This window comes from Thalassophryne amazonica, chromosome 5 (genome assembly GCF_902500255.1).
Source record: "Thalassophryne amazonica chromosome 5, fThaAma1.1, whole genome shotgun sequence".
Lineage (NCBI taxonomy): Eukaryota > Metazoa > Chordata > Actinopteri > Batrachoidiformes > Batrachoididae > Thalassophryne > Thalassophryne amazonica.
The window spans coordinates 27292504-27319377 of NC_047107.1; the positions used below are offsets into that span (position 1 = coordinate 27292504).

Genomic DNA, 26874 nt, shown 5'->3' on the forward strand with positions numbered 1-26874 from the left:
GAGATCCAAACACAAATTTGGTTAATGTTGACAACTGTGTTTGCAGAACACAGCTTGAGTAAATATGATTTCAGCTTAGACCTCGTTTTGGACAACTCCATTTAAACAGAAATGCAGTCCATGTTTGTTGTAAAAGATATTGTTATGAACCAAATAGGTAGATTTATCCTAAACTACTTTAACCCGAACCTAAAACTGAGTGAAAGGGGGTGGAGCTTAACAGCACCATAAGTTAAGTTGACACCAGAAGGCTTGCAGCTGGAGCTCAGTGACTAGCTGCTGTGAGGATTTGTGTGGAAAACACACCTACGTGTATTACCTGGAAGTTTCACTTTGACGATTTATCAACAGGACTCACCTGGAAGACTCAGCTTGAAGATTTTTTTTCCTGCTCTGAAGAATCACCTTGAACTTTTATTGATTGATGTCTACTACGTTTTAATCCTTTTCATTTATTTATTTGCAAACAGTTCTCTTGATGTAGTCAACCTGATGTTGCTAAGCTATTTGAACAGAAACTGTCTTCTCTTTAGTTTTCTATTTTAGCCAATATGACTAGCTAGCATGTTAGCCAACATGGCGGCTTCCATGTGACTAACATTTTAGTGAAAAAGTGAGAAACGTAACACTAAAGAGAGCAAGGTTTGTGTTAAAACAGTTTAGCAACACCAGGAGTTATTTGCTTCCGCCTTTCCCGCACATGCGCACACAGACAGCCGGCAGAGTGGATATTTTGCCAAACCCCGCAAAATTACATCAAACGATGTTTTGCCGGATCTCCTATCTGATTGGTTAATCCAAACTGCGTTATCGGTACCAGAACCTGCGATGAAGTCAGCTACGGAAAAGTTGAACTGGACGATATTTCGCCGTACGCGGCTTGCGCTGTTTTGTCGGCCGTCTAAGGGCACTTTTCTACTTCACAGAACTACCACTACTCGGTTCTCGGTTTGGTTCCAGGCGCGTCTTTTCCCACGACAAATATAACCTTCTCAAAGTGGGCGGGGTCAGAAGAGCAGACTGCAGTGACGTCGTTATATACGCGACACAACCATAAACAATGGCGGACTCCGTGTGTTTACTGCTGTGAGTTTTTAAGAGAAATCTGTTGGCGGCGAGACGAAACACGCTTGAAAAATACAGAAGATTTTGGGAATTCATATAACGATATGAAGACGAAGGCGAGAAGATACAAGCTGCAAAAGAGACGAAGCATGACGGTAAGCTAATCGTTAGCTTCCTAAGTAGCTCGTAAATAACTGCAGGCTGTCGCTATTAAGTACAGTCGGTTGCCCAGTTTCGGAACACCTTTTTTAAAGTCCCGCTATACGGAGCCATAATGCAACTGAATATCCTTTATTTGGGTATTGTTGAATTGGGTATTTGGAACTTAAAGTGTGAGCAGCAGCCTGCCAACGGGTCAATAGTCCCTCCCCACGCAGAGCAGACCGTGTGTTTTTAAAAATAGACAAGCGCACTGCTTTGCTTTAAATGTACAGTAAGTCTATTTCAGATGATCAGCGTGGATCATCTTTCTCTTAAAAGGCTTTATTTTACTCTGTGTCACGTTGGAAAGTGGTAGCTATCGTTGCTAATTTGATTAGCTGTTATGCTCGTCTTCTTCTGTTTTTCTTCTGCAGATATTGCAGCGCCACACAGGCCTGGCATATGTACTACAACGTTAAACGAAGCTTCGAGGCACAGAATTTGCCTCGAACATTTTTTGTAATTGAATTATTCGAGTTACTTGACTGATCGTTTCAGCCCTAATTTGGATGTTATCTAGCTGAAAAAGTCTGGATGTGGTAGCCCTTCTACTTAAAGTGTGAAGCCACATTATGTGTGGTGCAAATATTTGCCAGAAATAGATCGTTTTGCCCAGTTCTGGATCACGACGCTCTGTGTCACTTTGGGGGCATTCCTGGCATCTGGATGGAGCCCTTCTAATGCAGAATGAGACACACTGTGCCTGAGAATGTGTTTTGAACACAAAATGCTATAAATTATACTTATTAAATAAGAATTTACTTAGTTTCAAAAGGCACTGTTATACATTTTTACAAGCAAAAAATGAAGTGTGGAGGTGAGATTTCTCCCGAATTAAAAAGTAAAAGCCCCCACATTCATGCCCATTCGTGATGTTGAGATGACCCCCAAATTACACATGGCTCACAAGTACTGACACAAGGCTGCTGCTTCAGTGATCCACAACTGGCCAATTTTCGCGTCGGAGATAAATGCGTGCAGCAATTAAACAGCAAGACATAACACTCTGACAGTTTCTACCCAAGTAAGCAAGTATTTTCCCACTCTAGAACCAAAAACACCAAATGGCTATCTCACCTTTTCTACGTCTTAAAGATTGTTACTTTCAAACATGCAGGAATGAGTGAGTGAGAAAAAGCGCACACACCACAGACACCGGGATGTTTTGATTCCGCTGCTGATCACAAAGATGGCTGGATCCGGTCGAGCTTGTGGTCGTTTGTAGACAAAACATCAGTCTTTCCATTGGTACCAAGTATTAGCTTATTCGCGCTGATTACGAGAAACAGTGGCGCAAATACTACGGCAGTGATCCGGAACTGGGCAAGTGACTGTATTAAAAAATGCGGCTGTCAAAATAAAGCGTTAATTTAGATTAATTAATTACAGCACTCATCACACCTTCAGTCACACGTTGCTTCATTTTGTTTTGACGTCAGTGACTTGGTCTGTAAATAAAGACTCGTTTCTGAGAGCAATAAATGTTAGATGTCAATGCTTTTCATACCAAAGTAACTTCTATGATAACTTTTGTTAAATCTCATGTGTTTGTGCGTTTACTGACGTTCATGCACAAAATGTTGATTTGTTTTTAATGACCGTTAATTAACGTTGTCACTGAACTCGAACAGGCTGAAAACCCATTAAAAGTTTGATTTATGTTTTCATCCAGATTTTAATGTTCAATGGACAGATTTAAATATGAAATCTAAGATAATTATTAAAGGAGTCATATGGTGCAGAATCAGTCTCCAAACTCCCACAATTCTGTTTTATAGACATTCTATATAATATAGCCTTTTATTGTCATTGTACACATTATACATACAATGACATTGGTCTGCATTTAACCCATCCAAATTAGTTACAGTTCTCCCAATTTAAGATCAATTTACATCACAGCTTGTTTAATACCTCCTTGATGTGTAACAGAAATAACCCGGATCTCCCTTTTTTTTTTACCAGATTATTAAATGCCCCAAACACACAGATGTGAGTTTTTTCATATACATGCAATTAAATGATTCATTTAGATTAACTAATCACAAACCTTGTAATTAATTACATTATTTTTTAATAACCTGGTGGTTTCAGATGGTTTTCTCAGAGTCACCGCTGCAAAAGCTCATATCACAGAATGGGATAGATACCTTTGTCATTTGCCTACACCTTATACATCGGTTATGTTTCACTGTGAATCTTGAATAAACTTTTGTACTTTTTGCTAAAATGTCTGCACTGTTGTGTAACATCAATTTGATTTGTAAAAGTTACCAAGGTTTACTGATTTAAATGAAATGCTAACAGTTTGAAAAGCTGTTTAAGCATAATCCAGTAGTAAAATAAGTTTTACATTTAATGGGGATATAAATGTAAATTGAAGTAAACAGACAGTAAAACTGGTTGTTTAAAATATCTGAATAAATTACTTCTGGTTTGGTTTTAGTCATCCAGCAGAATTATACACCACAGTACAATAGTTGGTGGTAAAATGTTACATCTCAATCAAACCCTAACCCTTGTATAGCCAGAATTCCTTGATGTAATGGTGCTATCACTGAAGTGACTAAACCTTTGTATGTTAAATACCGTTTGCTAAAATCTCAGTTTAGCCATGATTATTCCAGCATCTTTGTAAAGATTTAGACAGGTGTAGTGTGTGGTGTCTTCTGCAGTAGCAAATCCCAAATTAAAATTCTTCGACATCAACCATCATCATACCAAAACATCAATGACAAAATTATTTTTACTGTTGACTCAGCCAGAAATGACAAATTATGATGGAATACATAAGTCAAATTGTTTACTGCAACTAAAACAGCAAGTACAAAAAAAAAAATCTGTGCAACACAAACTATACAAAGGTTTCATGTGTCTATTTTCCTGGATTGGGGATGCAGGACACACGCCACGGTCACGCATCGCGTTGACAAGCCCAGCACACCTGATTAAACACAGCTTCCACCTCCGTTGCTTCTTCGAGTATCAGTCGGATGTGTTGATCACACTGAGCCCAGTTCAGCTTCAACCTCAAGATTGCTCAGGATGGAAAGATTCTCCTGCTGGAACAGGCTCTATTTTCTCTTGCCTGGACAATAATGAAGGTAGAAATGGGAAGTGATTAGCAAAAGCAAGTTTTAAAAAATTTTATATACACGTACATACAGAGTGGACCCCCACCCAAAAAAAAAACAAGAATTATAATAAATCTGAAAAAAAAAACCTTCAGTTTCTGTATGATCATTCCCCAGAGTTTCAGTTATCTTGGTCACTTTGCATAAAAGTTATTTTATTTATTTATTTATTTCCAAAATTATGTTCCAACAAATCAGACCATTTGGAGCATAAATTGAAAGAACATGACTTTTATGCAAAGGGACCAAGATAATTGAAACTTTGGGAAAGGTCCAGCAAAATTTGCTGGATCTCTGTGGGATTTTCTTTTTTGTTTTTTCTTAATATTTTTATGGCTTTGTTTTCTTTTGGGGGGGGTGTCACCCTGTGTATATATGTGTATGTGTATATATATATATATATATATATATATATACGCAACACTTCTGGTTTTGCTCCCATTTTGTATGAGATGAACTCAAAGATCTAAAACTTTTTCCACATACACAATATCACCATTTCCCTCAAATATTGTTCACAAACCAGTCTAAATCTGTGATAGTGAGCACTTCTCCTTTGCTGAGATAATCCATCCCACCTCACAGGTGTGCCATATCAAGATGCTGATTAGACACCATGATTAGTGCACAGGTGTGCACTAATCATTGTGCCCACAATAAAAGGCCACTCTGAAAGGTGCAGTTTTGTTTTATTGGGGGGGATACCAGTCAGTATCTGGTGTGACCACCATTTGCCTCATGCAGTGCAACACATCTCCTTCGCATAGAGTTGGTCAGGTTGTCAATTGTGGCCTGTGGAATGTTGGTCCACTCCTCTTCAATGGTTGTGTGAAGTTGCTGGATATTGGCAGGAACTGGTACACGCTGTCGTATACGCCGGTCCAGAGCATCCCAAACATGCTCAATGGGTGACATGTCCGGTGAGTATGCCGGCCATGCAAGAACTGGGACATTTTCAGCTTCCAAGAATTGTGTACAGATCCTTGCAACATGGGGCCGTGCATTATCCTGCTGCAACATGAGGTGATGTTCTTGGATGTATGGCACAACAATGGGCCTCAGGATCTCGTCACGGTATCTCTGTGCATTCAAAATGCCATCAATAAAATGCACCTGTGTTCTTCGTCCATAACAGACGCCTGCCCATACCATAACCCCACCGCCACCATGGGCCACTCGATCCACAACATTGACATCAGAAAACCGCTCACCCACACGACGCCACACACGCTGTCTGCCATCTGCCCTGGACAGTGTGATCCGGGATTCATCTGTGAAGAGAACACCTCTCCAACGTGCCAAACACCAGCGAATGTGAGCATTTGCCCACTCAAGTCGGTTACGACAACGAACTGGAGTCAAGTCGAGACCCTGATGAGGACGACGAGCATGCAGATGAGCTTCCCTGAGATGGTTTCTGACAGTTTGTGCAGAAATTCTTTGGTTATGCAAACTGATTGTTTCAGCAGCTGTCCGAGTGCTGGTCTCAGACGATCTTGGAGGTGAACATGCTGGATGTGGAGGTCCTGGGCTGGTGTGGTTACACGTGGTCTGCGGTTGTGAGGCTGGTTGGATGTACTGCCAAATTCTCTGAAATGCCTTTGGAGACGGCTTATGGTAGAGAAATGAACATTCAATACACGAGCAACAGCTCTGGTTGACGTTCCTGCTGTCAGCATGCCAATTGCACGCTCCCTCAAATCTTGCGACATCTGTGGCATTGTGCTGTGTGATAAAACTGCACCTTTCAGAGTGGCCTTTTATTGTGGGCAGCCTAAGGCACACCTGTGCACTAATCATGGTGTCTAATCAGCATCTTGATATGGCACACCTGTGAGGTGGGATGGATTATCTCAGCAAAGGAGAAGTGCTCACTATCACAGATTTAGACTGGTTTGTGAACAATATTTGAGGGAAATGGTGATATTGTGTATGTGGAAAAAGTTTTAGATCTTTGAATTCATCTCATACAAAATGGGAGCAAAACCAAAAGTGTTGCGTTTATATTTTTGTTGAGTGTGTGTATATATATATATATATATATATATATATATATGTATGTATATATATATATATATATATATATATATATATATATATATATATATATATATATATGTATATATATACACACACACAGTAGTGTTTTTTTTTTTTTTTTTCATGATTTCTTCACATCTGCGAGGCAGTACTTTTGTTGGTTTGGAACCAAGATTTTGCTTGTTTACAAGTGTGCTTGGGGTCATTGTCTTGTTGAAACAGCCATTTCAAGGGCATGTCCTATTCAGCATAAGGCAACATGACCTCTTCAAGTATTTTGACATATCCAAACTGATCCATGATACCTGGTATGCGATATGTAGGCCCAACACCATAGTAGGAGAAACATGCCCATATCATGATGCTTGCACCACCATGCTTCACTGTCTTCACTGTGAACTGTGGCTTGAATTCAGAGTTTGGGGGTCGTCTCACAAACTGTCTGCAGCCCTTGGACCCAAAAAGAACAGTTTTACTCAATCAGTCCACAAAATATTCCTCCATTTCTCTTTAGACCAGTTGATGTGTTCTTTGGCAAATTGTAACCTCTTCTGCACGTCTTTTATTTAACAGAGGGACTTTGCGGGGGATTCTTGCAAATAAATTAGCTTCACACAGGCGTCTTCTAAGTGTCACAGCACTTACAGGTAACTCCAGACTGTCTTTGATCATCCTGGAGCTGATCAGTGGGTGAGCCTTTGCCATTCTGGTTATTCTTCTATCCATTTTGATGGTTGTTTTCCGTTTTCTTCCATGCGTCTGTTTTTTGTTTTTTTTGTTTTTGTTTTTTTTTTTTTTTTTGTTTTTTTGGGGGGGGGGGTTTTTTTGTCCATTTTAAAGCATTGGCGATCATTGTAGATGAACAGCCTATAATTTTTTGCACCTGCATATAAGTTTTCCCCTCTCCAATCAACTTTTTAATCAAACTACGCTGTTCTTCTGAACGTCTTGAACGTCCCATTATCCTCAGGCTTTCAAAGAATAAATCTTGTTCAACAGGTGCTGGCTTCATCCTTACATAGGGAACACCTGATTCACACCTGTTTATTCAACAAAATTGACAAACTCACTGACTGAATGCCACACTGTTATTGTGAACACCCCCTTTTCTACTTTTTTTTTTACTAATAACCCAATTTCATCGCCTTAAGAGTGTGCATATCATGAATGCTTGGTCTTGTTGGATTTGTGAGAATCTACTGAATCTACTGGTACCTTGTTTCTCATGTAGCAATAAGAAATATACTCAAAACCTGGATTAATCTTTTTAGTCACATAGCACTACTATTATTCTGAACACTACTGTATATATACACTGTATTTGGGAAATACATCTTGGAGCTAAAAGCTATGTGGTCTGAGCTCTTTCTGCTGTCTGGTCCTGTCTCTGTGGGCTGAGTGCAGCAACAGGATGTGCTTTGAAGTTTAGGAACTTTTTAAACGCGGCCCAAAAAAGACAAACTCGCAGAGTCCGGCTGGTGTACACATCATGCATCAGGCTGCAGTTCACCTGAGTTCGTCATTAAGTGCAGTTCTGTGTGTGTGCATGGTTGAAAAAACGAGCTAAAGGTTTCTCTGTGACCAAAAAAAAATTGCTCTTTTGCGCTTTAAACTGTTTATTTCACAATAAACCAAAAATCAGATCCTTGTTCGTTTGCAGCCCTCATAATAACTTCAGCCACAGTTTATCGCCTAAATGTGGAGCTGCACAGAGAAAACAAAGAAAAAAATATAGATGGGGAGGTTTGTTTTAATGTGATGAGTCTGAACACAGGGTGAGCTCATGTGATCCCATCTACCACCTGTACTGGACACAATTCTGAGCCAAACCACATCCGATCCTTGAGGCTAAATGCTGAAAAGTGAACATCTTCAAATATTACACACAGTCAGTGGCTGCAGAAGAGCTTTCTGCCTACTGGTGTGGGCACCGCCCAGCGTGTGACATCATCGCGATTCCTTCTGTTGGTTGAGTGCACCAAGAGAGTTGTTTGCAAATAAACAAATGAACAGGAATTAGCTAACATATGACTAACCCTAACTGAAACTACTGAATTTACACCCTGAAGGTAAAACCTGAAACTGCTTTATTTCTTGTATTTTCTTTAATGCTGTTTTCCCACTTTTTGACTAACTGTGTGTGTTTTCAATTGGTTATTAATGTCCAACAAAACTGTTTTTACTTGGTTGAGCAGATTCCTCAAATACCACACTGACTGCACCAACCTGGTGCTTGATGACCAAGATCTCCACACGGACGCCAAACATTACATCGAGTACATTGATGATCTTAGGACACAGCTGAGCAAGGGGGTCAGCAAGAAGATCGTTGCGAAGCAGTACGTCTGTCTGTCCGTTCCACGTACACTATGGAACACCTTGAGCAGTAATGTATGTTGTACTTTCACAGGGATAGATTCCTCCAGAAGGACGCTGGCATGACTCCCCGTGACTGCTGTAATATCCCTGTTGCAGACACTGTGCTGAAAGCATGGAAACCCAGCAGCAGCATGGAAGACATGCCTACTTCAAAACACATCTGGCGCCTGTGACTACCATGGCCAGGTAGTTACAGGTGCAGAGGGGGAGGAGATCATAAAAACACCACTGAAGAAGAGACTGCTTTCATGTTCTTCTACACCAAGGACGATCAGCGGATGTGCTTCAACATGTACATGCCACCCTGACCAGCAGACTTTTGGGAGGATGATCAGTCATTCCAGGAAGAAGGCAAACGTCAGACCTCGGCTGTACACGCTGGACTTGAATGGAAATGAGAGAGACGTCCTGCTCTTCCTGGCTGTGAGAGACATCAGGGATGGTGAAGAAATTCTTTTTGATCATGGAGTCAAGAGACATTCTTTCTGTGGGGAAGGCCTGCAGTTGGACTGGATTTGACATTCCTTCTCCCTCCTCTTAACAGTGGGGCCCCTGTTCGCGTGCAAGACACTGATTCCCCCCCCCAATATGGACACTGATTTTAGTGTTGCACATCATTGTGTGGAATAAGAACATATTTGTATACAGTGAGGGCATATTTTTTTTTGGGGGGGGGGGGTGCAATGCTTTTGTAACATGGCTTTAATTATATAACCTGTGCTATAAAAATTCATACAATGTGGGTGGTTTCCTGTAATCAGTCTTACTAAACTGTATCCATCAGTCAAGACTGGAGGATAATTCCCAGAGTGACCAGTTTTCAGTCCTGTCAGGCAAAGGGAGTCAGTGGGTTTTTTAGGGACCCTTAGGACAGTAGTAAAGTGAGAATTAAAAAATGGTGTTTCTGTAATTGTACATGCAGATTCTCAGGCCTTCTGCCATGAAGCTCCACAATTAAAACCCAATATATGGGAATTGCTCCATTCTCATGCTGACCGAACTGTGTAATAATTTTTTGCCGAGTGACTCAGGGACGGACAAACAGCTATTTATAAGGAGAGACTGTAATGCTGGTTCTTTTGGGATTGGTGTTACCACTGACGACTTTGACGAATGTACTGTGTGTGTGTGTTCAGGGTGAAAAACAAGGTTGAAACAAAAAAACTCATTAAATCTTTGGACACACAAAGCTCCTTAAAGCAGACTGTTTCCCTCAGAAAATAACCTATAAAATGATGAAATATGAGTTTTCTGGACCTGCAGGATGCTGCATACATGTTTAACCAAAATGTGTTGGGAACACTGTTTATATAAAATCAGATTCAGCGAGTAAGACATGCATTTGGTGGCTCTTAGGTGCCCGGCCTTCATTGGAAATGTCAGAGGTCACAATCAATCTATGGCAGTTTATAAGAGACATGCCCACAGTAGCGTACTGAGCTATCAATTATTCGATGCATCACAATGCGGATGTTGAACCATTCTGAGCCGATTAACAAACTTCAAAAATGAATTTCTAAATGTTTATCGCAGGGGTCGGAACGTGGCTACTGACCACCGTAAAGAACTTTTCTCATTCCTTATGCAAGCCTGGATTTCTACTTTTACTCGTCATATTTTGACCCAGTAGTGTACTTTTTTTATTGAAGAACATTTACGATATGTCTTCATTGTAGCCAGTCTGCTCCAAAGGCTGGGGGAGGCAGACAGTGTGATGCTGAGCAAAGAGAAAACCATGTGTTTTTGAATTATGATAAATCTGACTCACCACAGAACAAGAAGCACTGAGATGCAACTTCGAGCTACATCTGAACAGTTCTTACTTCAAAAATCAGGAAAAAAAAAAAAATCGGTCACATGACTAAATTTCTGCTTTATCATGGGTGATTAGCTAAAATAATCTCCGCTACTATTTGCATTTTAATCTGTGTTGTGGCCATGCAGTTTGTTCACTTGTGGAAAGTTCCTGGTTCAAACCCCACCCCTGCCCATTCTGTAATGTGGAGTTGTGTCAGGAAAGGCATCCGGTGTAAAACTGCACAGTTCATCAGGGTGAGTGTGAAGTGACATTAAAAGGAAATATGCTTGCACAAGATGAGAACAGATGTGCCATTTTTTAAGACTGTCAGTAAATCAACAATGGAACAAAGTTTTGTCATTATCACAACATGCTTTCGTGTTTTAGTTATTCTGACACAAATACAATGTGCATTAGTGCAGCACAGTGATGGTACATGCACTCATGTTTCACGATGAGGTGCACATAAAAGCAGGAATAAGATGCAGGTGTGAGTGGGACCTTTGCTGGAGTGATGATAATCCAAGCAGAGTCAGTCACGTGTTGTACAGCAGTGTTCAGAATAATAGTACTGCTATGTGACTAAAAAGATTAATCCAGGTTTTGAGTATATTTCTTATTGTTACATGGGAAAAAAGATAAAAGTAGATTCAGTAGATTCTCACAAATCCAACAAGACCAGTCATTCATGATTTGCACAGTCTTAAGGCTATGAAATTGGGCTATTATTTAAAAGTACAAAAACTGGCATCAAAAAAGCTGTTTCTGAAGCAAAACCAAGAAATGTGAATGAATTGTGGAATGTTGTTAAAGAATCTTGGAGTGGAATAACGCTACACCCTGGATAACATTAAAAATAGTGATTATGATAAAATGAGACTAGGACGCTCATTAGCTTTCTAGATCTTTTAAATGTTGATGCTAATTGGTAAATTTTCAATGAGAAATTTTGATTTCAGTTGGCTTACTACAATAAGATTAATTTATAATTATATTTAATGCTTATCACCTCTATATAAAATAAAAGTATCACAACAAATCATTCCATTAATTAAACAATGGATTTTATTACAAACATACCTGCAATTAAGTATCAAAATGTAAGTAGTTGTTTAAAATGCACATTTTACAAGTTATAAGAGAAGCACCGGTATTACACGTCATACAGTATTTATGTAGTAAATTTACATTTTCCACAATAATTAAACTCACTGATACCCTTTGATACCAATAATGCACAGAAATTTCACCCCTAAGATCAGATCAAACATTATATGTATGAAAATCTGTTATGTACAACCAGAGCATTTTCCTGTTGCATGTGAAGTCACTATCAAAAATAACAAAAACTACAGTTGAGTGTACTCATTTCATACCAAAAGGACTACTCGTCACCATCATCATCTTCCCAACCATCTGTACTTTGTGTTACATTTTCACAAATTCCACTGACATTTACATAGGGGCGTGCAAAGGATCTTGTTTTTGAGACAAGTGCACTGGGACCCCTTGCCAGACTGTGACTTACAACCTGTTTTGCAGCCACACTTTGCAAGTTCAATGACAGCTTTAGGAGCTGGGGGCACCAGACATCTGACTGGAATGAATACACCATTTTCAAGACTCCATCTGTTATCCTCAATACGGGGTAGGTTAGGACATGTTGTGGTGTACAATTTGTCTCTCATGGAAATGGAATTGGCTCTAGCTATGTGTGGTAGCAGGGAGGCTCGAGTTGGAGGCAACATTTCTCCTTCCAACAGTTCCCATCGCAGTGCCGGAAGTGTGTAGGGTCCTGTTGTGCTGTATACCCTACACACAAACCTCTCCAAGCCTTTGAACTCCTCAGGCATCTCTCCATTTACAAGTTCCATTTGAATGGGGCCATTTCCAAGTGCTTGACGTTCCTTTATTGCTTCATTGCACAGAGATTGGATCAGAGGCACATTGCTGTGGCCCTCAGAAAGACAGGTTGTCTGTGCTGACCGTAAGCAGTTTCTGTGATAGAACTTTTCTTGAGCAGCTGCATCACCAGCGTCAATCAGATCAGAAACACAAGTTCAGACATGATCATCACGTGTTCAACTTTATCTGAAGCAATGTTTCACCCATTCTATCAGTAAAAACCTGATGCAAAGGTTCTTTGGCATCAGATGCACAGAAAGAGCATGAAGAGAACACACACCTCTGCTTTAGATAGACTTTTTGGACAGTTTGGGGCATTTGAACATGAGGGACGACCTACAGCAGGTAAGAAACCTATGGGGGAGTCAGATCTATCACGCTTTTCGGCACCCTCCCTGAGTCTTTTAATTACACATTTATTCACAAGGGGTTTACAGCATTCATTGTGATATAACAAGTCTTTTCTTTTTGACTCCTCCAAACTTTGATAAGCTCTCTGTGAGGTTTTGAATGCTGGTATCCCCAAGGCTGTCTTTCTTTACAACAGTCCAGGAGTTCTTAAACCATCTGTGGATTACGAACAAGTCTTTTGGATGATGTTTCACGCTCATTGCAGATGATACAAGCAATCATTTTGCAGACACAGCTGCAAAGATGATACTTTTTACAGCTTGCACTCACTTCACCATCATGCATAATCTACAACACACAAATATAAATATATTTTAATATAGTTACCTATAGATATTATTTTGATAATGTGTGTTGTCTTACTCTAACTTATTCTGTATTATCTCGTGGAAACTAATTGTGAATCAGAAAACATTTACCTTATTCATTTATATAACTTGTGTTATGTCACATTATATAAAAATAAATATTACTTAACTGGTCATGAAACCAAATGTTAACACTGAAATTATTATTCCCTCAAAAACACAGCATCTCCAAAGATTACTGTCTGTCCAAAACCGACTGTAATCACTGAAAAAACTTATGAGTAACATTTAGTTGATAAAACAGGTAAATTGTAACAAATCCTTATCCCATTAATGATATAAAGACTTAAATATCAGTCTGTGTTGATTCTGCAATTTATAAAAATGTTTTATTTGAAATTAGCAACATTGAAAACCCATAAAAAGACTCCCAAGTTTATCAGAATTGACTAAGAACAAGGGAAGATAGTAATATAGAGGGTTTTTTGCATCCTCTGCAAACAAGTCCCTCCAAAAGTGGGTCAGAAAAATTGTACCCCACTATTTTCAGTTAACTGGACCCCTACCCAAGTCAAATCAGCAAAAAAAAAAATCAATTTTGGCACAAAAATCCTACGGGAACCTTTTTTTATGACATATCGCACCACACTATTTGTCCTGGCTGATTCTGCACATATTTAAAATATCACAATGTCATGTCAGCTGCATAGTGGGACTGTGTGTACATTATGTGTGAACATGTGATGGATCTCACTGTGTGGTTGCCTCGTGAAACCATCAAAGCAACATGGCCAAAAGCTTTGAGACAGCACTTTGTGAACACAACCTGTGTAATTGACTACACAGTTTTACAGAAAGCAAAAAACCTGCTTTCAAGAAGTGAGATAAATTATTAATTCTGTTGTTGTTGACCAGCTTTTACCCTGAAACAAAAGTCTCCAACGTAATAAAAGAATAAAACGAATGCAGCATGTCTAGTAGATTTTCCACATCTGGTGTTTGTCATTAAAAATAACAAAATTATCCTCTTGTATTGTGTTTTTGATGTCATTGCACAAAGACAGTACTCTGGGGATCAGAATACTTATGGCCAGTGCAAACAGAGTTACTGAAATTGTGCATCCACTGATGATGCCTTTCTCTAGTTGGTGCTGGTCAGATGTGGTCGAGGGTATTTTAGCATTGAGTTATATTTTTAAATTCTAAAACCCATCAGGGCTGTCACCCTGTGTGCTTGTTAAAGCCACATGTTTAAGTGTGTGCTCATGTACAACACGTGACTGACTCTGTGCTTGGCTTATCATCACTCCAGCAAAGTAAAAGGTCCCACTCACACCTGCAGCTTGTTCCTGCTTTTATGTGCACCTCATCGTGAAACATGAGTGCATGTACCATCACTGTGCTGCGCTAATGCAAATTGTATGTGTCAGAATAACTAAAACACGAAGGCATGTTGTGATAATGACAAAACTCTGTTCCATTGTTGATTTACTGACAGTCTTAAAAAATGGCACATCTGTTCTCATCTTGTGCAAGCATATTTCCTTTTAATGTCACTTCACACTCACCCTGATGAACTGTGCAGTTTTACATCGGATGCCTTTCCTGACACAACTCCACATTACAGAATGGGCAGGGGTGGGGTTTGAACCAGGAACTTTCCACAAGTGCACAAACTGCATGGCCACAACACAGATTAAAATGCAAATAGTAGCAGAGATTATTTTAGCTAATCACCCATGATAAATAAAGCAGAAATTTTCTTTAGCAGTGCAACAAGCGCTCTGTCATGTGACTGATTTTTTTTCCTGATTTTTGAAAAACTTCACATGTAGCTATAACATGCATCCAAGTGCTTCTTGTTCTGTGGTGAGTCAGATTTATCATAATTCAAAAACACATGGTTTTCTCTTTGCTCAGCATCACACTGTCTGCCTCCCCCAGCCTTTGGAGCAGACTGGCTACAATGAAGACATATCGTAAATGTTCTTCAATAAAAAAAGTACACTACTGGGTCAAAATATGATGAGTAAAAGTAGAAATCCAGGCTTGCATAAGGAATGAGAAAAGTTCTTTATGGTGGTCAGTAGCCACGTTCTGACACCTGCTATTAACATTTAGAAATTAATTTTTGAAGTTTGTTAATCGGCTCATAATGGTTCAACATCCGCATTGTGATGCATCAAATAATTGATAGCTCAGTAAGCTACTGTGGGCATGTCTCTTATAAACTGCCATAGATTGATTGTGACCTCTGACATTTCCAATGAAGGCCGGGCACCTAAGAGCCACCAAATGCACGTCTTACTCACTGAATCTGATTTTGTATAAACAGTGTTCCCAACACATTTTGGTTAAACGTATGCAGTATCCTGCAGGTCCAGAAAACTCATATTTCATCATTTTATAGGTTATTTTCTGAGGGAAACAATCTGCTTTAAGGAGCTTTGTGTGTCCAAAGATTTAATGAGTTTTTTGTTTCAACCTTGTTTTTCCACCCTGAACACACACAACACACATCTGCAGTACATTCGTCAAAGTCGTCAGTGGTAACACCAATCCCAAAAGAACTAGCGTTACAGTCTCTCCTTATAAATAGCTGTTTGTCCGTCCCTGAGTCACTCGGCAAACAATTATTACACAGTTCGGTCAGCATGAGAATGGAGCAATTCCCATATGTTGGGTTTTAATTGTGGAGCTTCATGATAAGGCCTGAGAATCTGCATGTACAATTACAGAAACACCATTTTTTAATTCTCACTTTACAACTGTCCTAAGGGTCCCTAAAAAACCCACTGACTACCTTTGCCTGACAGGACTGAAAACTGGTCACTCTGGGAATTATCCTCCAGTCTTGACTGTTGGATACAGTTTAGTAAGACTGATTACAGGAAACCACCCACATTGTATGAATTTTTATAGCACAGGTTATATAATTAAAGCCATGTTACAAAAGCATTGCACCCCCCCCCCCAAAAAAAAAATATGCCCTCACTGTATACAAATATGTTCTTATTCCACACAATCATGTGCAACACTAAACTCAGTGTCCATATTAAAATAGAGAAAAAAAAAAACTCAACTATGTTAGAAATTGACCTCAATACAAATATGTTCTTATTCTGTGCAATCATGTGTAACATTGAAATCAGTGTCCATAAAAATAAATTTCTCTCTATCTCAGGGTCTTGCACTGGAACAGGCGTCCCAGTGTTAAGAGGAGGGAGAAGGAATGTCAAATCCAGTCCAACTGCAGGCCTTCCCCACAGAAAGAATTTCTCGACTCCATAATCAAAAAGAATTTCTTCACCATCCTTGATGTCCCTCACTGGCAGGAAGAGCAGGACGTCTCTCTCATTTCTATCCAAGTCCAGAGTGTACAGCCGAGGTCTGACGTTTGCCTTCTTCCTATTTGATACCGTGGATCATCATATTTTGCTCAATAGGTTGGAGAACTCTTTTGGGATTACTGGAAGTGCCCTTGCCAGTTTGACGTCATATCTGTCCAGAGCATATCTGCTGACCGTTCTTGGTGTAGAAGAACATGAAACCAGTCTCTTCTTCATTGGTGTTTTTATGATCTCCTCCCCCTCTGCACCTGTGACTACCTGGCCATGGTAATCACAGGCGCCGGATGTGTTTTGAAGTAGGCATGTCTTCCATGCTGCCGCTGGGTTTCCATGCTTTCAGCACAGTGTCTGCAACAGGGATGTTGCTTCTCCAGCCCTGTCTGGCAATCCAGGCAGCCACTCTGGATGTGGAGGGGAGGTGACGGTTAAAGTGGGCTGTGATGGAGAATCAAAAACACCACAAGATTAGGAAAGCCAGTCTGACGCATGAATCCTGCCAGTAGCAGTGTTTTAAACTACACCGTTCTGGAGTCATTTCAATGGACATTATACTTACAGAGGACATGCTCAACTCTCATCTTCATCTGCATCTTCAGCCAGCGCTCATAAATCTTCCGTTGGTATTCCTGTGATGCAGCGCAGCGTGAATCCCGTGCTGGAGGCGTTCCATCAACAGTCACAGGAAATTCCTCCAGGAACTTATCCCAGAGCACCTGGAAGTCCATCTGGATGTTGTGGGACTTGACAGATGTGCAGGCTGCATCATCTCCAGATTCTCCGCTGTTTACAACAAAAACAGAACACAGAATTTGGCCCATGTCCACACTGATATGCGCACAATGTGAATGTAACATCTGATGCACCTTCAGCCATCAACTGAGACCACCAAGGTGCAACATAAAATGTCTGTGGCAATTGGCCTGTATAATTGCTAAACGTATTCCAGTTATTCATCATAATTTTATCTTATTTTTATCTTAGTTATTGCACATAAATAAAGTGAAATATTGTCTCCCATTTCTGTGCTCTGGTAAAATATTTCCATCAGGATAAATAAAGTTGTTCTTTATTCTTACCTCGAGTCAGAACCCAATGTGTGGATGATCTGGTAACCCTTCAACAGGCTGGCACCTGTCTTCATCTCGGAGTGCTTCTCTGTCGTGGAGTGGGTCAGGTATTCTGCTACCAGGGACTTGTCCACATCAGGCAGCTTCTTTGCTGCAGTCTCAAAAATGCGCCTCGCCAACTGACTGGTCACCACTGGGACATCGTATCTAAAATGAAATTACAGAGTAAATCATAAATGAATGCTCTCATCCCTCCTGCTGCTAGGTTACGTAACTCAGTAATCAAGTGAAGAAATGTCTCAAGATTCCATTATTCCATTATTATGATTCACTTACTTCTTGTGCAGTCGAGCGAGGTCATTGGACGCATTGTACACCGGCATCCCAGATGTGGAAAGGAAAAACCTCTCCTGAGGGTTTTCTTCCATCTTGTTGCCCTCTGGCTCCTTCCTGAACCTCTTTGATGTCTTCATAATGCTCCTCACAACATCAAAGTAGTAAAAGAACCACTGTGGAGAAAAAGGAGCACAGAGATCAGTTTCTAACTCAGTTTACCAACATTACGCTTGTAGTAAAAATCCAACTTACTGTCTCCTCTTCTGGAGAGAGCACAAAACTGGCCACCTGCCGTGTTGCCGTCTTGTGATCTTTCACTGCAATGACAACGTGGCCCCTCTCCACCTGGATCCTATTCTTCCACTCTTCTACCTGTGGCAAACACACGGGACCATCCATTAATTGATGATGTCAGTGTTTTTGGCAGGTGCCAAAGCATTCATGAAAACCAAAGGACAACACTCACAGTCATGTGCTCCACCACACTGGGCCACTGAAGGTGCTTCAGGACCATGATGGCCTCCACGTAGTACAGCACCAGGAGGCACTCTGAAGTCTCCAGCTGGAGGCTGTAGCAGGGAGCAGCCTCAATTTTCCCCATGACAGCAAGGAAGTCTCGTTTTGCTGCCCTCAGCACCGCCCAGCAGTCACGGGGAGTTATGCCAGCGTCGTTCCGGAGGAATCTATCCCTGTGAAAGTACAACATACATTACTCAAACTGCTCAAGGTGTTCCATAGTGTACGTGCAATGGACAGACAGACGTACCGCTTCGCAACGCTCTTGCTGACCCCCTTGCTCAGCTGTGTCCTAAGATCATCAATGTACTCGATGTAATGTTTGGTGTCCGTGTGGAGATCTCGGTCATCAAGCACCAGGTTGGTGCAGACGGTGTGGTATTTGAGGAATCTGCTCAACCAAGTAAAAACAGTTTTGTTTGACATTAATAACCAATTGAAAACACATTAGTGAATATTAAAACATTTAATCAAGTTTGATGTTGTGGTCACATGGGGAAAAACAAATGTTACCAACCTCTTCAAGCTCTTCAGGTAGTTCACCTGAGTCTGCTTAGTGAGATGGGCCTCACTGAGCTTTCTCAGGTACTCCTTGGTCCTCTCTCTGTCACGCACAAACAGGAGAGAGGGTCGGGCTGGGTCCATATAAAACAGAAACCTTGCCACGTTCTCCACCTGCAGGAAACAAAACAAGTGTTAAACACACATTTATGAATAACAGTGGGACCTGCTCTTTAGTTTTTCTCACTCTGACTTTGTGACCTTTTTATTGTAAATAACAAAAAACTAAAGCAGTTTGTTAAAAAAGCCATAAAACATTTTTGACAACTAAAATGGATTGCAATATAGCTATGTCTTGGCATTCAACATGTGATGGAAATACTCACCTCCTGCTTGTAGTTCTCGTTGTCAAGGTCGTTCAGTAAGTATTTTCCAAAGTCCCTCAGCAGAGGATGGTCAAGGGAGTGTTTTTGGTGGAGACCCATCTCTGCCATCAGTGCCCTCTTGTTCACTTTCAATTCAGGGTTGCGACCACTAAAGTTTTAAAAAAAAAAAAATTATAATAAAGACCACACACAAGGAATTCTAAATACCAAAGGTTCGTTGCAGTAAATAAGGTCTTACCACTGAAAGGTCTCTCCACTGCTTTCACTTCCAGCTTCACGGGCCTCCCCAGGAGTGTGGCACTGGCCTGTTTCCACAGCAGTGGAACGTCCAGCCTGGACGTCAGGACTTTCAGTAGATGGCACCTCACTGACCACCATATGGCGTTTCTCCAGCTCTTCAATCAGCCTTTAAAATAGAAAAAAAAAAGTTTAGTTTGTGCTGTTCATTCAATGAAATACGAAGCGATTGATTAAAGTCACTGTTTTTGCCACCTACCTCCCGAGGGGGTCACAAGATTCAACTATCCCACGCAGCAGGTCGTAGTGGAAAACCCGGCCAGTCTTCAGCAGCTCAAACACATCATCTTTTGCTTTCTCAATGGCTTCCGTCATGGTCTCTGGGGTTGCATTCTTCATGCATGTCCGGCGGAGGTGCACTCCAAGGGCCTGCTGGGTCCTCTGGCAAACCGGGCACAGCAGAAAGTGGCGGTGGGCGGCACTGCAAGGACAAATAACATGTTTGTTCATGGCTTAATAAGATTGCAGTCTCTTTCACTCAGGCTGCTACTGGGCTCTCTTCTGTCAGGGTGATGCTCTTTTCCTTCCCCTTTCAGGAATCACCTTAACTCAGTGTGTAAATTCAGCAGCTCCAGTTTGTGTTAGTCGCATGTTAGTTATAAGTTAGTCAAAAAGTGGGAAAACAGCATTAAAGAAAAAACAAGAAGTAAAACAGTTTCAGGTTTTACCTTCAGTAGTTTCAGTTAGGGTTAGTCACATGTTAGCTAATTCCTGTTCATTTGTTTATTTGCAAACAACTCTCTAATAAAAGATCAAGGTGACTTTCAGGGCTAATTGGGCTTGGGTCGCAAGCTCAGGTCTGATCATCCTGCAGCTGGCCGCCTCTGGAAAGGGTGTATAGTGTTAAGGGCTGAAACACCCCATGACCCAGAGGAACACTACTGATGATGCGTACCCATTAATTCAATTTAACTTTTGTACCCGTAAAATCAACTCCCCTTCAAGTCTGCCATCCACCATTCACCTACAAGTTTACCAAGCGGATGTGCTCGCACAAGAATAATAACATCTCATTCTGTGTTTCTGGAATCTTGATGTACTCAACCAACAGAAGGAATCGTGATGATGTCATGCGCTGGGCGGTGCCCACACCGGTATGCAGAAAGTTCTTATACAGCCACTGACTGCGTAATAGCTGAAGATGTCACAGTTCAAACTGTACACTCGGTGATCCATCACACACTGACAGATCAGCGCTGTGCATAAAAATAACAATATAAATAAAAATCACATTCAGATGGATGACAATCCGTTTGAAAACTTTCACTGTGCAGCATTTAGCCTCAAGGATCGGATGTGGTTTGGCTCAGAATTGTGTCCAGTACAGGTGGTAGATGGGATCACATGAGCTCACCCTGTGTTCAGACTCATCACATTAAAACAAACCTCCCCGTCTGTATTTTTTTCTTTTTGTTTTCTCTGTGCAGCTCCACATTTAGGCGATAAACCGTGGCTGAAGTTATTATGAGGGCTGCAAATGAACAAGGATCTGACTTTTTGGTTTATTGTGAAATAAACAGTTTAAAGCGCAAAAGAGAAATTTTTTTTTTTTTTTTGGTCACAGAAAAACCTTTGGCTCTTTTTTTTTTTCCAGCCTTGCACACACACAGAACTGCATTTAACGGCGAAATCAGGTGAACTGCAGCCTGACGCACGATGTGCACACCGGCCGGACTCTGCGAGTGTGTCTTTTTTGGGCCGCGTTTAAAAAGTTCCTCAACTTCAAAGCACATCCTGTTGCTGCACTCAGCCCACAGAGACAGGACCAGACAGCAGAAAGAGCTCAGACCACATAGCTTTTAGCTCTAAGATGTATTTCCCAAATACACTGTATGTATATATACACATAACCCTAACCCATACATATATACATACCTACACACACAGGGTGACACCCCCTCCCAAAAAAACAAGGCCATAAAAATAGTTAAAAAAAAAATCCCACAGAGATCCAGCAAATTTTGCTGTACCTTTCCCAAAGTTTCAATTATCTTGGTCCCTTTGCATAAAAACATGTTCTTTCAATTTATGCTCCAAATGGTCTGATTTGTTGGAGATAACTGAAACTGTGGGGAATGATCATACAGAAACTGAAGTTTTTTTTTTTTTTTTTCCAGATTTATTACAATTCTTGTTTTTTTGTTTGTTTTTTTTTTTTGTTTTTTTTTGGGGGGGGGGGGGGTGCGTCACTCTGTATGTACGTGTATATAAAATTTTTTAAAACTTGCTTTTGCTAATCACTTCCCATTTTTACCTTCATTATTGTCCAGGCAAGAGAAAATAGAGCCTGTTCCAGCAGGAGAATCTTTCCATCCTGAGTGATCTTGAGGTTGAAGCTGAACTGGGTTCAGTGTGATCAACACATCCTACTGATACTCGAAGAAGCAACGGAGGTGGAAGCTGTGTTTAATCAGGCGTGCTGGGCTTGTCAACACGATGCGTGACCGTGGTGTGTGTCCTGCACCCCCACTCCAGGAAAATAGACACATGGAACTTTTGTATAGTTTGTGTTGCACAGATTTTTTTAATTTTTTTTGTATTTGCTGTTTTCGTTGCAGTAAACAATTTGACTTATGTGATTGTATCACAATTTGTCATTCCTGGCTGAGTCAACAGTAAAAATCATTTTGTCATTGATGTTTTGGTACAATGATGGTTCATTTCTCAGAATTTTAATTTGGGATTTGCTACTGCAGAAGACACCACACACTACACCTGTAGTAACGTGTAGGCAAATGACAAAGGTATCCCATTCTGTGATATGAGCTTTTGCAGTGGTGACTCTGAGAAAACCATCTGAAACCACCAGGTTATTAAAAAAAATAATGTAATTGATTACAGGGTTTGTGATTAGTCAATCTAAATGAATCATTTAATTGCATGTATATTAAAAAACTCACATCTGTGTGTGTTTGCGGCATTTAATAATCTGGTAAAAAAAAAAAAGGATCTGGGTTATTTCTGTTATACATCAAGGAGGTATTAAACAAGCTGTGATGTAAACTGATCTTAAATTAGAACTGTAACTAATTTGGATGGGTTAAATGCAGACCAATGTCATCGTATGTATAATGTGTACAATGACAATAAAAGGCTATATTATATAGAATGTCTATAAAACAGAATTGTGGGAGTTTGGAGACTGATTCTGCACCATATGACTCCTTTAATAATTATCTTAGATTTCATATTTAAATCTGTCCATTGAACATTAAAATCTGGATGAAAACATAAATCAAACTTTTAATGGGTTTTCAGCCTGTTCGAGTTCAGTGACGACGTTAATTAACGGTCATTAAAAACGAATCAACTTTTGTGCATGAACGTCAGTAAACGCACAAACACAGAGATTAAACAAAAGTTATCATAGCAAGTTACTTTGGTATGAAAAGTATTGACATCTAACATTTATTCCTCTCAGAAACGAGTCTATTTACAGACCAAGTCACTGACGTCAAAATGAAGCAATGTGTGACTGAAAGTGTGATGAGTGCTGTAATTAATCTAAATTAATGCTTTATTTTGACAGCCGCATTTTTTAATACAGTCACTTGCCCAGTTCCGGATCACTGCAATAGTATTTGCGCCGCTGTTTCTCGTAATCAGCGCGAATAAGCTAATACTTGGTACCAATGGAAAGACTGATGTTTTGTCTACAAATGACCACAAGCTCGACCAGATCCAGCCATCTTTGTGATCAGCAGCGGAATCAAAACATCCCGGTGTCTGTTGTGTGCACGCTTTTTCCTCACTCACTCATTCCTGCAAGTTTGAAAGTAACAATCTCTAAGACGTAGCAAAGGTGAGTTAGCCGTTCTGTGTTTTTGGTTCTAGAATGGGAAAATACTTACTTGGGTAGAAATTGTCAGTGTGTCATGTCTTGCGGTTTAATTGCTGCACGCATTTATCTCAGATCACTGAAGCAGCAGCCTCGTGTCAGTACTTGTGAGCCATGTGTACTTTGGGGGTCATCTCAACATCACAAATGGGCATGAATGTGGGGGCTTTTACTTTTTAATTCGGAAGAAATCTCACCTCCACACTTCATTTTTTGCACTTTTCATTGTTTTAAAACGTATAACAGTGCCTTACGAAACTAATTAAATTCTCATTTAATAAGTAGAATTTATCATTTTGTGTTCAAAACACATTCTCAGGTACAGTGTGTATCATTCTGCATTAGAAGGGCTCCAGCCAGATGCCAGGAATGCCCCCAAAGTGACACAGTGTTGTGATCCAGAACTGGGCAAAACGATCGATTTCCGGCAAATATTTGCACCACACATAATGTGGCTTCACACTTTACGTTCCAAATACCCAATTCAACAATACCCAATAAAGGATATTCAGTTGCATTATGGCTCCGTATAGCGTGACTTTAAAAAAGGTGTTCCGGAACTGGGCAACCGACTGTACTTAATAGCGACAGCCTGCAGTTATTTACGAGCTACTTAGGAAGCTAACGATTAGCTTACCGTCATGCTTCGTCTCTTTTGCAGCTTGTATCTTCTCGCCTTCGTCTTCATATTGTTATATGAATTCCCAATATCTTCTGTACTTTTCAAGAGTGTTTCGTCTCGCCGCCAACAGATTTGTCTTTAAAACTCACACAGCAGTAAACACACGGAGTCCGACATTGTTTATGGTTGTGTCGCGTATAAAACGACGTCACTGCAGTCTGCTCTACTGACCCCGCCCACGTTCAGAAGGTTCTTTTTGTAGTGGAAAAAGACGCGCCTGGAACCAAACCGAGTAGAGTCGAGTAGTGGTAGTTCTGTGTAGTAGAAAAGTACCCTTAGACGGCCGGCAAAACAGCGCAAGCCGCGTACGGCGAAATATCGTCCAGTTCAACTTTGCCGTAGCTGATTTCATCGCAGGCTCTGGTACCGATAACGTAATTTGAATTAGCCAATCAGATAGGAGATCCGGCAAAACATCCACTCTGCCGGCCGTCTGTGTGCGCATGTGCGGGAAAGGCGGAAGCAAATAACGGCGATCCCTTCTACTCCTGGTGTTGCAAAACTATTTTAACACACACTTTGCTCTCTTTAGTGATAGTTTTCTCACTTTTTCAGTAAAATGTTAATCACATGTTACTAACATGCTAGCTAGTCACATGGAAGCCGCCATGTTGGCTAACATGCTAGTTAGTCACATATTGGCTAAAATATAAAACTAAAGATAAGACATTTTCTGTTCAAACAGCTTAGCAACATCAGGTCGACTACATCAAGAGAATCGTTCGCAAATAAATGAAGAGGATTAAAACGTAGTAGATGTAAACCACCAAAAGAAAATGAAGAGTTGATACTAACCTTGCAGAAGCCATTGAATTAGGATAAAACTACAAACTAACAGGAAAAAAGAAAGTCTGAGATGAAAAATCTCAATCAACAAAAGTTCAAGGTGATTCTTCAGAGAAGGAAAAAAAATCTTCAAGCTGAGTCTTCCAGGTGAGACCTGTTGTTGAATTTTGTTGATAAATCATCAAAATAAAGGTTCCAGGTAATACTTGTAGGCGTGTTTTCCACGCAAATTCTCACAGCAACTGTGCACTGAGCTCCAGCTGCAAGCCTTCTGGTGTCAACTTAACTTATGGTGCTGTTAAGCTCCACCCCTTTTCACTCAGTTTTGGGTTCGGGTTAAAGTAGTTTAGGATAAATCTACCTATTTGGTTTCATAACAATATCTTTTACAACAAACATGGACTGCATTTCTGTTTAAATGGAGTTGTCCAAAACGAGGTCTAAGCTGAAATCATATTTACTCAAGCTGTGTTCTGCAAACACAGTTGTCAACATTAACCAAATTTGTGTTTGGAGCTCAAAAGGTCATGTGATCTGAAATTGACTTGGTCACATTGAATGCAATTTAAACTGTTTTTGGGACCATAACAAACGGGGAAAACTAAAAGGGGGCGTGGTCTATCAGCACCCTCACTGAATGTCACATTTAATGCAACTTATCTGACATTTATTTTGAATAACAGAATGAGTACATGTGAAAGTAGTAGTTTGGTTTTGTTAAAATAGCTTTGCATCCACATAAAAAAAAAAAAATGTTTTGGACTATAACAAAGGGGGGTGAAACTAAAAAGTGTGTGGTCTATCAGCACCCTCACTGAATTTGAAATGAAAATTTGCCCAAAGTCCAGATTTTATTAATCTACGTCATTGAATGTGTTCAATTTTAAATGGGGTTGTGAAAAACAAGGTCTAAACTTTATATATATATATATATATATATATATATATATATATATATATATATATAAATTTATTTATTTATTTTTATTTTTATTTTGTTCCTCTGAAAATGTCTCAGTTGATTAACTTCCCTCTGGTGAACCTCAGCTTTTACTAATGAGAGGGTGTGTGAAGCATTACGTAGTTACAACCATTGATGAGACACTTCTTCACAGTCACTCCCAGTTGAACCCCACGAAACCCCACTTTACAACCACGTACAACCCCTGGCAAAAATTATGGAATCACCGGCCTCGGAGGATGTTCATTCAGTTGTTTAATTTTGTATAAAAAAAGCAGATCACAGACATGACACAAAACTAAAGTCATTTCAAATGGCAACTTTCTGGCTTTAAGAAACACTATAAGAAATCAAGAAAAAAGATTGTGGCAGTCAGTAATGGTTACTTTTTTAGACCAAGCAGAGGAAAAAAATATGGAATCACTTAATTCTGAGGAAAAAATTATGGAATCACCCTGTAAATTTTCATCCCCAAAACTAACACCTGCATCATATCAGATCTGCTCGTTAGTCTGCATCTAAAAAGGAGTGGACACACCTTGGAGAGCTGTTGCACCAAGTGGACTGACATGAATCATGGCTCCAACACAAGAGATGTTAATTGAAACAAAGGAGAGGATTATCAAACTCTTAAAAGAGAGTAAATCATCATGCAATGTTGCAAAAGATGTTGGTTGGTCACAGTCAGCTGTGTCTAAACTCTGGACCAAATACAAACAACATGAGAAGGTTGTTAAAGGCAAACATACTGGTAGACCAAGGAAGACATCAAAGCGTCAAGACAGAAAACTTAAAGCAATATGTCTCAAAAATCGAAAAAGCACAACAAAACAAATGAGGAACGAATGGGAGGAAACTGGAGTCAACGTCTGTGACCGAACTGTAAGAAACCACCTAATGGAAATGGGATTTA

At 40.2% G+C, this 26874-nt stretch overlaps 1 protein-coding gene and 1 long non-coding RNA gene across 3 annotated transcripts; one reads left to right on the forward strand and one right to left on the reverse strand.

Annotated features, from left to right (window-relative positions):
- Positions 1 to 1035: 1035 nt before the first annotated feature.
- On the forward strand, positions 1036 to 10719 carry LOC117510223. Its single transcript, XR_004560649.1, has 3 exons — positions 1036 to 1220; positions 8636 to 8779; positions 8851 to 10719. It is a non-coding gene; the product is annotated as an uncharacterized LOC117510223 (long non-coding RNA).
- A 5017-nt stretch (positions 10720 to 15736) lies between these two features.
- LOC117510222 lies at positions 15737 to 25094 on the reverse strand. Of its 2 annotated transcripts, none has more exons than XM_034169847.1 (12): positions 25010 to 25094; positions 19894 to 20115; positions 19636 to 19803; positions 19398 to 19545; positions 19028 to 19185; positions 18761 to 18901; positions 18461 to 18683; positions 18247 to 18366; positions 17995 to 18167; positions 17668 to 17865; positions 17148 to 17371; positions 15737 to 17026 (listed from the first exon to the last, which is right to left on the reverse strand). In XM_034169847.1, the coding sequence occupies exons 1-12, from the start codon at positions 25021 to 25023 to the stop codon at positions 16863 to 16865; spliced, it is 1953 nt and encodes a 650-aa protein (XP_034025738.1). In that variant the 5' UTR covers positions 25024 to 25094; the 3' UTR covers positions 15737 to 16862. The 2 variants fall into 2 exon arrangements, with proteins under 2 accessions (XP_034025738.1, XP_034025740.1); XM_034169849.1 differs by lacking the exon at positions 25010 to 25094 and adding an exon at positions 24170 to 24516.
- Between the last annotated feature and the right edge of the window lie 1780 nt (positions 25095 to 26874).

Coding starts and splice junctions, on each gene's coding strand:
- LOC117510222 (XM_034169847.1), bottom strand. Junction 19,186..19,397: donor ACGAGAACTACAAGCAGGAG/GTGAGTATTTCC, acceptor TGTTTCCTGCAG/GTGGAGAACGTGGCAAGGTT. Junction 18,168..18,246: donor TCTCTCCAGAAGAGGAGACA/GTAAGTTGGATT, acceptor TTTTCTCCACAG/TGGTTCTTTTACTACTTTGA.